Genomic DNA, 12,190 nt, shown 5'->3' on the forward strand with positions numbered 1-12,190 from the left:
TAAACAGCTACCTATCTGTAAGACAAGAGCAGATATATTGGACGCAGTTCTTATCTCTGTAGCTGCCTTCTTTTCTGGAGCACCATCTGGCGAGTTTCCATTATTTTTCTCTCTTTGTCTCTTAAGCATGAGGAGAGGCCCAAGCACACCAGCTGCTGTCACTGATAAGACTTCTTCTTTCAAGTACCATTGTGAGAAAAAGAGGCTCATCAGACTCAAACACATCATTCTAACCAACATCTAACCATTCTCACCACCAATACTCTGACGCTTATACTGGAACGACCATAAATTAAATGTCTTGAGTAAACAATGAATTTTGAATGGCTAGGAAAGAAGCCAATCTCTAATGATTATATAAGGTGTGGGGAATCTTCTCTGTTGCACTTTTAATATTCTCTTCTGACATTTCCTCTGGACCTCTCTGTTTTGAACATTTTAATCAGCTAGTCCATTTTATTTTCCTCAGGCTAGGTAAGAGGCAAACATTATAGTATTAAGAATTAATTTCTCACTTAAGGAAAGTCCCTTAATTTAAAAGAAACACACTTTGGTTTACACAGGTAACTTGTATTTAAGTACCCATAATCTAGAAAATACAGAACATAGGTGGAAAAATATCTGAATGAACTCAGAAAGAGATGGTATCCAGATGCTCTTTTCCTTGACCCTATCCATGTCACAGCAACTGGAAAGTAAAAACAAAAGCAAAGAGGAAAGAGAGCACCTTGTGGCAAAAGAAAAGTAAACAAAACTGTGGAGCAATTCTGAGAGCGGAAATAACAGTGTCCCAGCCAAATAATAAAACCAACCTGAATGTGTTCAACAAAGAGCAGACACTAGGACCCTGTGGAACCAGAGTGCCATGCTAGCACTTAGTGCATTGCAGCTGTCCACTATAGTAAGGTAGTTTTGATACAGCTTCAGAAGCCTCCTTCCCATTTCTGGTGGTGGGTTGTCCAGCCCACATCAATTTATTGTTTGGCTCCAGATGGATATATGAAATGGCTCCAGATGCAATGCTGGGTTGCCATGGAGTCACATAGTCCAGCCATCTCAAGGTGCAGCTCCCTTTGTCAGCTGTTTCTTGATGCTTCTCTTTCTAGGAACAAATCCATTGTTAGTGGTGCAGGAAGGGTGTTCATCCTAGACTCACAAAAGGTGGAAAGGGAAAAAGAAGAATGAGGTTTAAATAAAAAGAAAATGTAAAGAGAAACAGAACTGTATGTAAGGATGAAAATGAGTGTGGAGGGCATTGTATGTGCATGCATGCGTACATGTGTGTCTGGGGTAATGGTGAACTTAAAGCAGAGAGCACATAGGGCACTGGCTTCTGAACTCACCCTCTGAATTCAGAAACTAAAGTTCCTAGCCTAACACATCAATGATGTGGGGAAAACTTGGTGCTTTTTCACTTCTGGTCACTCTCCTCGAGAGTGACTGGGGCTTTTTCACGTCTGGTTGGCTGTAGCTTATGGAAGGGAAGGTTTGGGTCCCAGAAAATCAGTGACTATCAAAGCCATCTCAGGCCCGTGTCTCTAAATACTTGGCTTATACATTTACACAAAATGAAATTAACAGACCAATGGGGAACAAGGTTTCAAACGAAGTGTGTTATACATAGAGCTTAAGAGAAAGACGGCAGTGTGCCTGTATAGCAGGAGTGGAATGAATTCCAGGAAATGTGGTACCATAGATTATCCTCATCAGGCTCTGCTACATGAAGGCACAGAGGAAGTGATTGAGTTAGTTCAGCTGGTCTGCCCATCAGATGTCCAGGCACGTCTCAGTTTTGTTCACATCTTCACAGCGTTTACTGGCACAGATACATTGAGGGGATGAGAGATGATGAGAAAGCAGACCTCCCTTCTGGCATGCATGAGAACAAGAGATAGAAATTGGCTAGATAAATTTATAATGAAAAAGCCCAAACAGTGACAAATTTCTTTCTCAAATAAAAGCCAGAAAGAAAACCTGCAATTTCAGGATTAAGGCATACCACATCCATAAATAATCCATAGGATTTGCTGCATTTCTTTCTTGAAATACTGACCATTTTTATTCTTCCAATGAAGTGTAACAATGCAGAATTTCAGATGGTGGTTTTGAGTGCAATTTCTTGTGTCATCAGCAAAGAGAAAATAATATTTTAATTACAACATTATCGTTTGTCAGTAATTTACCAGGTAAAGTAGAAAAATTCATGCATTCATGTTGCGAGGGAAAATTTTTCTTCTGCAATCAGTATTTTAGAAATATGCCAGCTGGGCGGTGGTGGAGCACGCCTTTAATCCCAGCACTCAGGAGCCAGAGGCAAGCAGATCTCTATGAGTTCAAGACCAGCCTGGTCTGTAGGAGCTAGTTCCAGGACTGGCTCCAAAGCTACAGAGAAACCCTGTCTCGAAAAACCTAAATAAATAAATAAATAAACAAAATAAAATAAATATAGGTGAAAGACATATAAATCTTGAGCATATTTTTTAACCACTTAAAATTTTTCTCAGTTGTAGATTTTTCTATTATCATTTCTACTATGATACATCATCCTGAAAAGGAAAATTTAGGGGAGACAGGGTTTATCTCATCTTATAGTTTCAGGTTATAGTCTATTATTGTGGGGAAGTCACAAGCCTAAAGCAAAAAATTACATCATATCCACAGTCAAGAGAAGTAAATGAAATGTATACATACTCCCTACTTGCTTACTTTTGCTCAACTTCATGTCTGTTCACTGATCCCTTGCCTGGGGAATGGTACCACCCACAGTGGGCTAGGTCTTCCTAGATAAGTTAACTTAATTAAGACAATCCCACCCACAAATATGCCCATGGGATAACTCAATACAGAGAGTTCTGCACAACCTTCTGGATATTAGTTTCTATTGAGAACGCACAGGTATTCTGATGAGCCTCTCCTTATATACAACAATCTTCTCTTGCAGCTTTCAATACTATTTCTTTGTTCTGTGTATTTATTATTTTAACAAAAAAATGATGTGGAAAGTTGTTCTTCCAAATAAAAATGAAAGTGTAAGTTTTTAGATACCACATGATTGCAATTACAGATTGATGATTATTATACGCCAACTGTTTAAGGACCTAAAATATATCAGATTTCATAGTTTTTTTTTCCTTCTTATTTTGGGACATTTGAGAACACTTTAATGCTTGAGTGTTGCTAATCTCAATGTCTGATATCTATAAAAATAAACTGAAATCTTTAACATTGATTTGCTTTAAATTTTCTGGATATTCGGGCTTTTCATATTTTGGACATGTGAATTACATATTCACCTTATACAATGTTATTATACAATAATTACAACAGACATATCAAAAGTGTGCTTGGAATAAAGAATAGAAATCAATACTTCAAAATAATCACTCAATTATTCCCGTAAGGTAAATTCATATAATCCTGTATTATATTATAGTATCAAACTCTGGAAGACGTCATTTGTAATTTTCACACACTCCTACATTGTTTTCTTATTTTTCTTAAAGACTTGACTGAGTTTAAGGTTTTCAGACCAAATAATATACTTAACTGTTGTATTACTTCAAAATGTTGATTATTGTTGTTTATTTTAGGTTATCATGTTGAGCTGAGAATTTACTAATGTGATTTTGTCTAATATCAATATGCCACTGAGTAGTCTAACATATTCCTTGAACTCTCCATGTTTCTACCTACAGATTTTTGTAACCTAGCAAATCTGAAATTTAAACTTTATAAAATAATGTTTTTTACTAGGTGCCCCATTGCCAAAAGAAGATGTTTCTGAGCCACTGACTGTCAGCTCACCAGTGAAGGGAGCTCGGTGTGCAGATCCTCTGAGTGAAGAGGAAGATAAAGTGGAAGACCCCTTGACCATCTCTGAACTAGCGTACAATCCCAGTGCCAGCCTGCTCCCTACCCCAGTGGATGATGATGAAATCAACATGCTCTTTGACTGTCCATCTAGGCTCGAGTTAGAGAGAGAAGACACAGATTCATTTGAGGAACTGGAAGCAGATGAGAATGCCTTTCTGATGGCTGAAGAGGAGGAGCTGAAGGAAGCTCGCCAAGCTTTGTCATGGAGCTATTCCATCCTGACTGGCCATATCTGGGTCAACCCCCTGGTCAAGAGTTTCTCCAGGCTCCTTGTGGTGGGCCTGGGACTGCTGCTGTTTGTATTTCCCCTGCTCCTCCTCCTTTTGGAGTCAGGTATTGATCTCTCCTTCTTATGCGAAATCCGTCAGACACCCGAGTTTGAGCAGTTTCACTATGAATATTACTGTCCGCTGAAAGAGTGGGTGGCTGAGAAGGTCGACATCTTTCTCTGTATGCTCGGTTTTTCATAGGTTCATATCTGATGAAACTAAGGGCTATCTTCAATAGTAGTGGTATCATTTTCAGTAGGTTTTGGTTAGCTTTTTCTCTTAACTAAATGCTCAAACCTTGAAATTAAACTTAAGTAAATTTAAATCAAATATAACTCTTTTAGTTATCCTTCAGAAAGGCAGCCTTGAAGTAACCAAAAAAAGAAAAATCTCCTTATCATGCCATAATATATAGTACATTGGAGTTAGGTATTCCTGTTTATTGTGAGCTATAATGTTCAGAATCAGAATTTTAGTAAAAATCTTTTTAATATAACCTTTGGTGAAAATAATGTCCTCCTACTGATGCCTATACAAATAAGTTGATGCTGGGGTTTTTTCAGTTTTTTTAAAAAAATATTTTTATGTGTTCTAACTATTTTGGTAAATTTTTAGCAAAAAAAAAAAGCTTTCTGGAGTTATTTAAGTATACATATTGTAAAACTAATGCACATGGAATTTTTTAGTGTTTTCGCACCTGATTTTTTTAAAGATATTTTTTGGCTAACTAATCCCATAATTTATTACCTGCATATGACTTTGTAAAAAGATAGTAAAAAAAACTATAGTAAGCATTCAAAAAAAGATGATTGAACTAGAAGATGTGAGCAATGAGAACCCTGAGTTGACATTGTGGGGTCCAGTTTTCAAAGTTTTAGACAAGATAATCCTATAGTTTCATTTGCATTTTGCCCATATATTTAAGCTGGGAAAGCAGAGTGTTTTTAAAAGAAATTGATGCTACTTACAATAGTGAAATTGTGAAAGATCCACTAGTTAATTCTTTATTGTTTACTAATCTATGTGAAAGCAGGCAGGAGTTTGACAAATAGAAAGTAGCAAAGAAGAGTTCTGGTGAGACGGCTAGGCCAGAGGTGATAAACTTATGGTTTCTTTTATAGAAGTGATGGTGATATATGGCACTCAATGTAAAGAGCTGCGCATTCACTTTCTGGGTTCACAAAATCATGTTTAGTTAATAAAAGTGGAGAAATTTTAAGGTGAATTTTTGGGATCCCTCATGCTTTCATTGTCTGGATGAAATTTCAAGGTGTGTGTGTGTGTGTGTGTGTGTGTGTGTGTGTGTGTGTGTGTGTGTGTGTGTAAGAGACAGACAGTGAGAGACAGAGAGAGATCTCCTTTATGGATTTTTTTTTTTACTTTCTAAACTCTTAGAATTGAGGCTTCCATTGAAACAATGACGTGAACTGTAGTATTAGGAGCAGTGGGGCTGCGTCCCCAGCACCCCAGCCGCCTGCTAGCTTATGCCTCAAAATAATTACACGGACACTGTATTCTTTTAAACACTGCTTGGCCCATTAACTCTAGCCCTTACAGGCTAATTCTCATATCCCGATCAACCCATCTCTAATAATCTGTGTAGCATCAGTCTTACCGGGAAAGATTCTAGCCTATGTCCATCCTGGGTCTGAGCTTCATGTGTCTGCCTCAGAGAGCAGAGCTATCGCATCTGCCAGGGAGAGGGGAGCAAGGTGTCTCTGAGCTCACTTCCTCTTCCTCCCAGCATTCTGTTCTGTTTACTCCTCCCACCCATGTTTTAACCTATGAGGCCAAGCAGTTTCTTTATTACTTAACAATGACCTTCCTCCATCACTGAACCATCAGATGATACACCAATTCTGTTTGGATAAAGTAGACAATGGAAGAGAACAGCAGACAAAAGAAATGATAAATATCTTCGTATCAGTTGACCCAAGATAGAAAACATCTGGTGCTTTCCATTGCTGGTCACTTACCAACACTGTACAAGGAGTAAGAATCAAGGAAGTATAGAGATTACAACATAATTTTTACCTATGTTAAAAATATCACATTACTTTGATTATAAAGGGATTGAACACACAATCTCTACATACTACACTATAGTCATACTTACTTAGTGCAGCTCTGAGTGCTTTATTAGATGATTATTTCGAAAGTAAACTTGAAAGTCAGCCTTGGGACTTTGAGTCGAATACATTATAATATATACTTGCTATTGCATCCATGATTTATACAGGTATAAAAATATATTTTCTATGACTTGGACATTAAGACATTTTTGAAAGTTTGCTACTGATCAGCATCTTGACTGAATTTTAATTTTTTTCTTTTTCTTTTATATGACTTTGAAATCATATACTCTAGAATGGGAAAACTCCAGTGCACTTGATAAAAAAAATTACTCACCTGTTTAATTGTGCTTCATATTGTCTTTGAAGTGCTGGCCAAGATAACTCATCTGACCTTCTTTTTTTAAAAATAATATTTAAGTTAAATAATATTTTTAAATTATGGAGATAGCATGTTTATATTATAAAATATAAAAAGAAAATGAGACAGATATAAAATGTAATACATGCATGCAGATTAATAAGGAGCAAGCTGCAGGCAGTTTTAGCATTTACAGCTTGCATCACCCTTTCTTGAGGAATAGTTCATTGTGGAGTAGAAATTCTTTTAAGGAAAGACAAAATAGGAACTTCTAAAGTAAAACAATAATGATAAAGCCTACCACTGGAATCCCATAATGCTATTCATTTGGTACAGAATTAAAGCCTTTCAGAAACATCCATTTATTGTAGAAAGATTTAATCAGTTTTTTTAGATAAATGAAAAAGACATTCTTCAAAAAATAGTCAGTATATAGAATAATGAGATTGAGAGTTCAAAGCAAGTACATGAGAATTTGAATATTCTGTATCATTGGTATATGTGTATTTATAAAAGATATGTATTTATGTGTTTGTATAGATATAACCCACATGCCTTTCATACATACTGACTTGTGCTAATTTTGCCCCAGGTAAGGAATTTGTGTAATACTTTTGTTCCTTTCTTTCTCAGATACTGTGATATCAAGATATGTAGAGTCTTAAGTACTTGATTATTTCATGAAAGTACTTATGTACATTTGTGGGTTTGTGTACATACACAGAAAGAGAGAGAGAGAGAGAGAGAGAGAGAGAGAGAGAGAGAGAGAGAGAGCGAGCAAGTAAATATATATACACAGTTGTTTTTAGTGCTAATATGAGCTCTATAATGAGAATGATGTAGGAAAAGGATCATATATTTCTGAGCTTGAAGCATAATGTGTGTTAAGTATTTACAGTATATTTTGTAGTTTGTCTAATATTTATGAACATAGTTCTGGGAAGAATTTACCATGAGTTAATTTCATTGAAGTAACAAAAGATATGGGGGGCATATCACTGTTATTGAGCTGTATCTTTGTATACTGGAATTAGCATTTCTATGTCAACATCCAGATTGTTTGTCTGTTAATATGGTGGCAGGAATCTCTAATAAAATACTCTGGGGTAAAATATTTTTTCAATCAGTTTTATTTTATGTAAAGTAATGGATAGAAACTATAGGAGGATGTGTGCTAGGTGATGAAGGAAAGTTTCTAATATTCTACTGAAGTTACTAAGGCCCAACTAGAAAAATAAGCACAAAAACTGCACTCCAGTTTAAAAGAAATAATTGGTCAAATTAGTGGTATTAAATAGAGGTATATGCTTGTGACTGTCGTTTTGTGCAGAACTGTGCTATACGGAACACTTAAGTCTTTTCCACTGCCCTTTTCAGCCATTTCTTCTAACCCGTCTTTGTTCCTTTGTGACTGCCTGCTGATACACAGAATTTGTTTATACCAGAGACACGGAAACACCATAGATGTCTGAAAAATCTTTAAACTCAAACAGATTAAAGGCCACACTTTTTCTCCTTCCTATTACACTTTTTCTCTTTTCTGTTCTTCATTCAGATCTCTCTGTACTTTTAAGTTTGCCACTTCCTTCCTACCTCAGCCCCCCCCCCCCCCCAGTCTACTTCAGTCCCTTTAGGACTTGGTGCAAACCCAGGTCCAAATTAGCCTTAGTTCTTCCTGCTGCACTCTTCAGCCATGCCGTCCAAGTCAACTAATTCCTTTGTGAACTCCCCATGGAAACTCAGAATGACTCTCTAACAAAAACCCCACAACCAACACACTAGGGTAGGAATCAAGGACATCATACCACCACAATGTGCTAGGATCTAGATTGGACAACAGCAACCAAAGAAAAGAACATCCACACAACAAAAACAAGACACGAAAATCACTTCAAATGTCATAACTCCAGATGCCTGAGTTCCAGAAAAAAAATATGAACAATCAAGACAATATGCATCCTCCAGAAGCCAGAAACCTTATTTGTAATATGTCCTGGAGAAAGAAATTTAACTAAAGTACAAGACAGAGACTTCAAAATAGCAATTTTACATAGGTCTTCTTTATGAAGAAGACCTAATGAAAACCATGGAACACAAATAGCTTAATAAAAAATTAGAACTATTTCAGAAATGGGAAAGAATGAAAAAAAATCACTGAAGAAAGCACAAACTGAAATAAAGCTGGAGAGGAAACTCGGGGGGGGGGCGGGGGGGGTAGTCCTAACCAACAGAGTAAAGAACTTGGAAGACAACATTTTAGGAATTGAAAAAAGGGTAGAAGAAATGAACAGTTCAGTCAAAAAAATGTTGATATTTTGATTTGGTTGTTTTCTAGACAGGATTTTTCTGGGTAGATCTGGGTGTCCTACAGCTCTCTCTGTAGACCAGGAGGCTTCAAACTCACAGAGATAAGAATGCCTCTGCCTCCTGAGTACTGGGATTAAAGATGCACATCACCACCACCTGGTGAAAATTTTAATTCTTTTAAAAATCCAAGTATAAAACATCCAGAAAAATCTATGACACTATGAAAAGAATAAAATTATAAATAATAGATATGGGAGAAAGGAGAAAAAAACCAAGTAAAAGCCATAAATAATACTTTAAACAGAATAATAAAAGGAAATTTTCCAATCTAAAGAAAGTGATGGAAGTATAGAAGCATAAACAACAGCTAATAGACAAGAATAGAAAGTAAATTCCCTATTATACATATTCTTCAAAACACTAAATGTACAGATCAATGGGTATTGAACACTGCAAGAGGAAAAGACCATGTAACATATAAAGGAAGACTCATTAGAATAGCATCTGATTTTTTTAGTGGATACCCTGAACATCAGAAGGGCAAGATGTATGTTATGCACACTTCGAAAGACAGCAGATCACCACAGTCCAAACTCCTAACCCCAGAAACACTATAAAATTGAACTGACAAAGAAAAACATTCCCTGGTGAAAGCATATTTAAGCAGTATACCAACACAGCTCTAAAGAAGGAAAGAAGAAAAACTTCTGTCTTAAAGCTGACTGCATTCAAGATGGCACAAGTAAAAAATAATCCCAGAACATTAAAAGAGAGGGGCAAAGTCCATACCATAACAACAAAATAATAAGAATTAATAAAAAATGTTTATTAATAACTCTCAGTATGGTCTCAAGTACCCAATTAAAAGATACAGATTAAGATGTGGATTAGATGACAGTATTCATCTTTCTATTGCATGCAAGAAACACACCTAACCATCAAGGATAGACATCACCTTAGGTATAAAGGATGGAAAAAGGATATTCCAAGCACATGGAACTAGTAAACAAATGGGTAAAGCTTTTGGAATATCTGACAAAATAAAATTTAAACTATAATTAAAATAAATAGGGGAAAAAAGAAAATATAAATTCTATTCCCCCCACCAAAAAAAAAACAAGAGCCTGGGCCAAGATGGGAGCAGCCAACCTCCCAGTCCCTGGTTCCCTGACACCCAGATATCCTCAGTAACCTAGTCTATCTCTCCACCCCTGGAGCAAGGATCAGCTGCAGGTTGTACACAGGACAATATTAGGAGACCTGTCCTGTGGTGCTTTCTTCCCTTGAAATCAAAGGAAGCAGATGGGCTCCCATCCTGTGGAAATAAGCCTGAGAAATCATGGATGGACCAACCATCATACTTTTAAGCCAGTCTTGCAATTGTTGAACATTAATATTATTTTCTGTGGTATCTGTGCAAATGTTAGAGATAGGGGTGTTTGGAATACAAAAAAAAAATGAGCTTATTTTTTTATTTAAAAAAAAGAGATAGGGAAGGTTACTAAATTTAAGAAAAAAATTCACCAAGAAGATATTGAAATTCTAAACATTTCTGCATCAAACACAAAGGTACCTTTTTTATAAAGAAGCATACTGCAGATAAAAAAAATCACGTATTAACTCTCACACAGTGAAAGTGGGTACCTTCAATGCCCCACTGTGACCAACTGTTTGTCCAGAAAAATATAAATAAATAGAGAAATGTAAGAGTTAAATAACATTATAAAGCAAATGGGTGTAGCATACAGCTATAGAACATTCCACTCAAAATCTGAAGAAAATACATGCTTCTCAGAAGCTCATACAACTTTCTCCAAAATTGAGCACATGTAAGGATACAAATCAAATTTAAGCAAATATGAAAAAATTGAAATAACACCCTGCATCCTATCTGATACAATGGTTAAATGGTAGCTATCAAAAACAACAAAAAAGTAGAAAGTATACAAACTTATAACAAGTGAGCAACTCACTACTGAATGAAAAATATGTCTAAATAGAAACCTAAAAGGAAATCAAAAATGTTACAGAATTAAGTGGAAATGAAACTATATTAATCCAAACATATGGGACACAAAAAAGACAATTTTAAGAGACAAGCTTTTAGCACTATGTCCCTACAGTATAATAATAGATAGATTTCATATTAGTAATTCAAACACATACCTAAAATCTCTATAAGAATAAAAAGAAATAAAACCCAAAAAGAGTACATGGGAAGAAATAATCAAATTCAGGGCTAAAACCAATAAAAATAGAAACATATAAGCAAACAAAAACAATACAAAAAACCAATGAAACAAAGAGGTGCTTCATTGAAAAAAAGAAAGCAGCAAGATTAAACCCTTCACCCAATCAGTCAAAAGATAGAGAGAAAAGATCCAAATTAATAAATTTAGAGATGAAAAGTGAGACATTGCAACATTTACTAGTGAAATTCAAAAAGTCAAAGACATTTTAAATTTTGTGATATATTTGACCTACAAAAGTTAGATCAACGTGAAATCAGTGATTTAACTAAACAGGAATCCCCTAGGAAAATAGAAGTGGTGATTAAAAGTCTCCCAACTAGAAAAGCTCAAGACCAGATGCAGTCAGTATAGAATCTACACTAGACATTCAAAGACCTAATGGCAGTGGTTTTCAAATAATTCCACACAATAAGAACAGAAGGAATATTTCCTAGCTCTTTTTATTGAGCCATTCTAATCTCTGATACTTAAATACAATTTTCCAACAGAAAAGGAAAATTATAGAATAATATTTTTATGAATGTATGTCTTAGTTACTTTTTTATTTCTATGAAGAGACACTATGACCAAGGCAACCCATAAGAGAAAGCATTTTATTGGTGGCTTGATAACTATTTCAAAGGGTCAGTTCTTGACCATGATCACGGTGGGGAGTATGTCATTAGACAGGAAGGCATGGTACTAGAGCAGTAGATGAGAGCTTATGTTTTATCTATGAGTTGGGACATACAGACACATGTGGGGAGGGGGAGGGAGGAGAGAGACAGAGAGAGAAAGTGGACCTGACACTAAATTTGAAACCTCAAAGGTCAACCCCAAATACCTCCTCAAACAAAACTAAATCTTAAAAGATTTCCTATGGTTTTTTGAACAAAAATGACTCATATATTTGAATATTTAGTCATAATGGGGTACAACTATTCGAAAAGATTAAAATAATTAGAAGGTGTGGCCTTGTAGTAGGTGTGGCCTTGTTAGAAGAAATGTGTCATTGGGGGTGGGCTTTGATGTTTCCAAAACCCATGAACAAGCTCAGTTCTTGTTCTCTCTCTCTCC

General features: G+C 35.8%; 1 protein-coding gene across 2 annotated transcripts in view; it reads left to right on the plus strand.

Annotated features, from left to right (window-relative positions):
* Positions 1-12,190, plus strand: part of Frmd3 (FERM domain containing 3) — a 185,686-nt gene that overhangs the window by 166,388 nt on the left and 7,108 nt on the right. Inside the window, exon 14 of one of the 2 annotated variants that reach the window (XM_005352660.2) lies at positions 3,754-4,206. In XM_005352660.2, the coding sequence (XP_005352717.1) occupies positions 3,754-4,206 (453 nt within the window). Of the gene's footprint in view, positions 1-3,753; positions 5,468-12,190 lie in introns of those variants that run through there. The other variant, XM_005352659.3, reaches the window with a different exon arrangement.

The sequence above is a fragment of the Microtus ochrogaster genome, chromosome 10 (assembly GCF_000317375.1).
Source record: "Microtus ochrogaster isolate Prairie Vole_2 chromosome 10, MicOch1.0, whole genome shotgun sequence".
NCBI lineage: Eukaryota > Metazoa > Chordata > Mammalia > Rodentia > Cricetidae > Microtus > Microtus ochrogaster.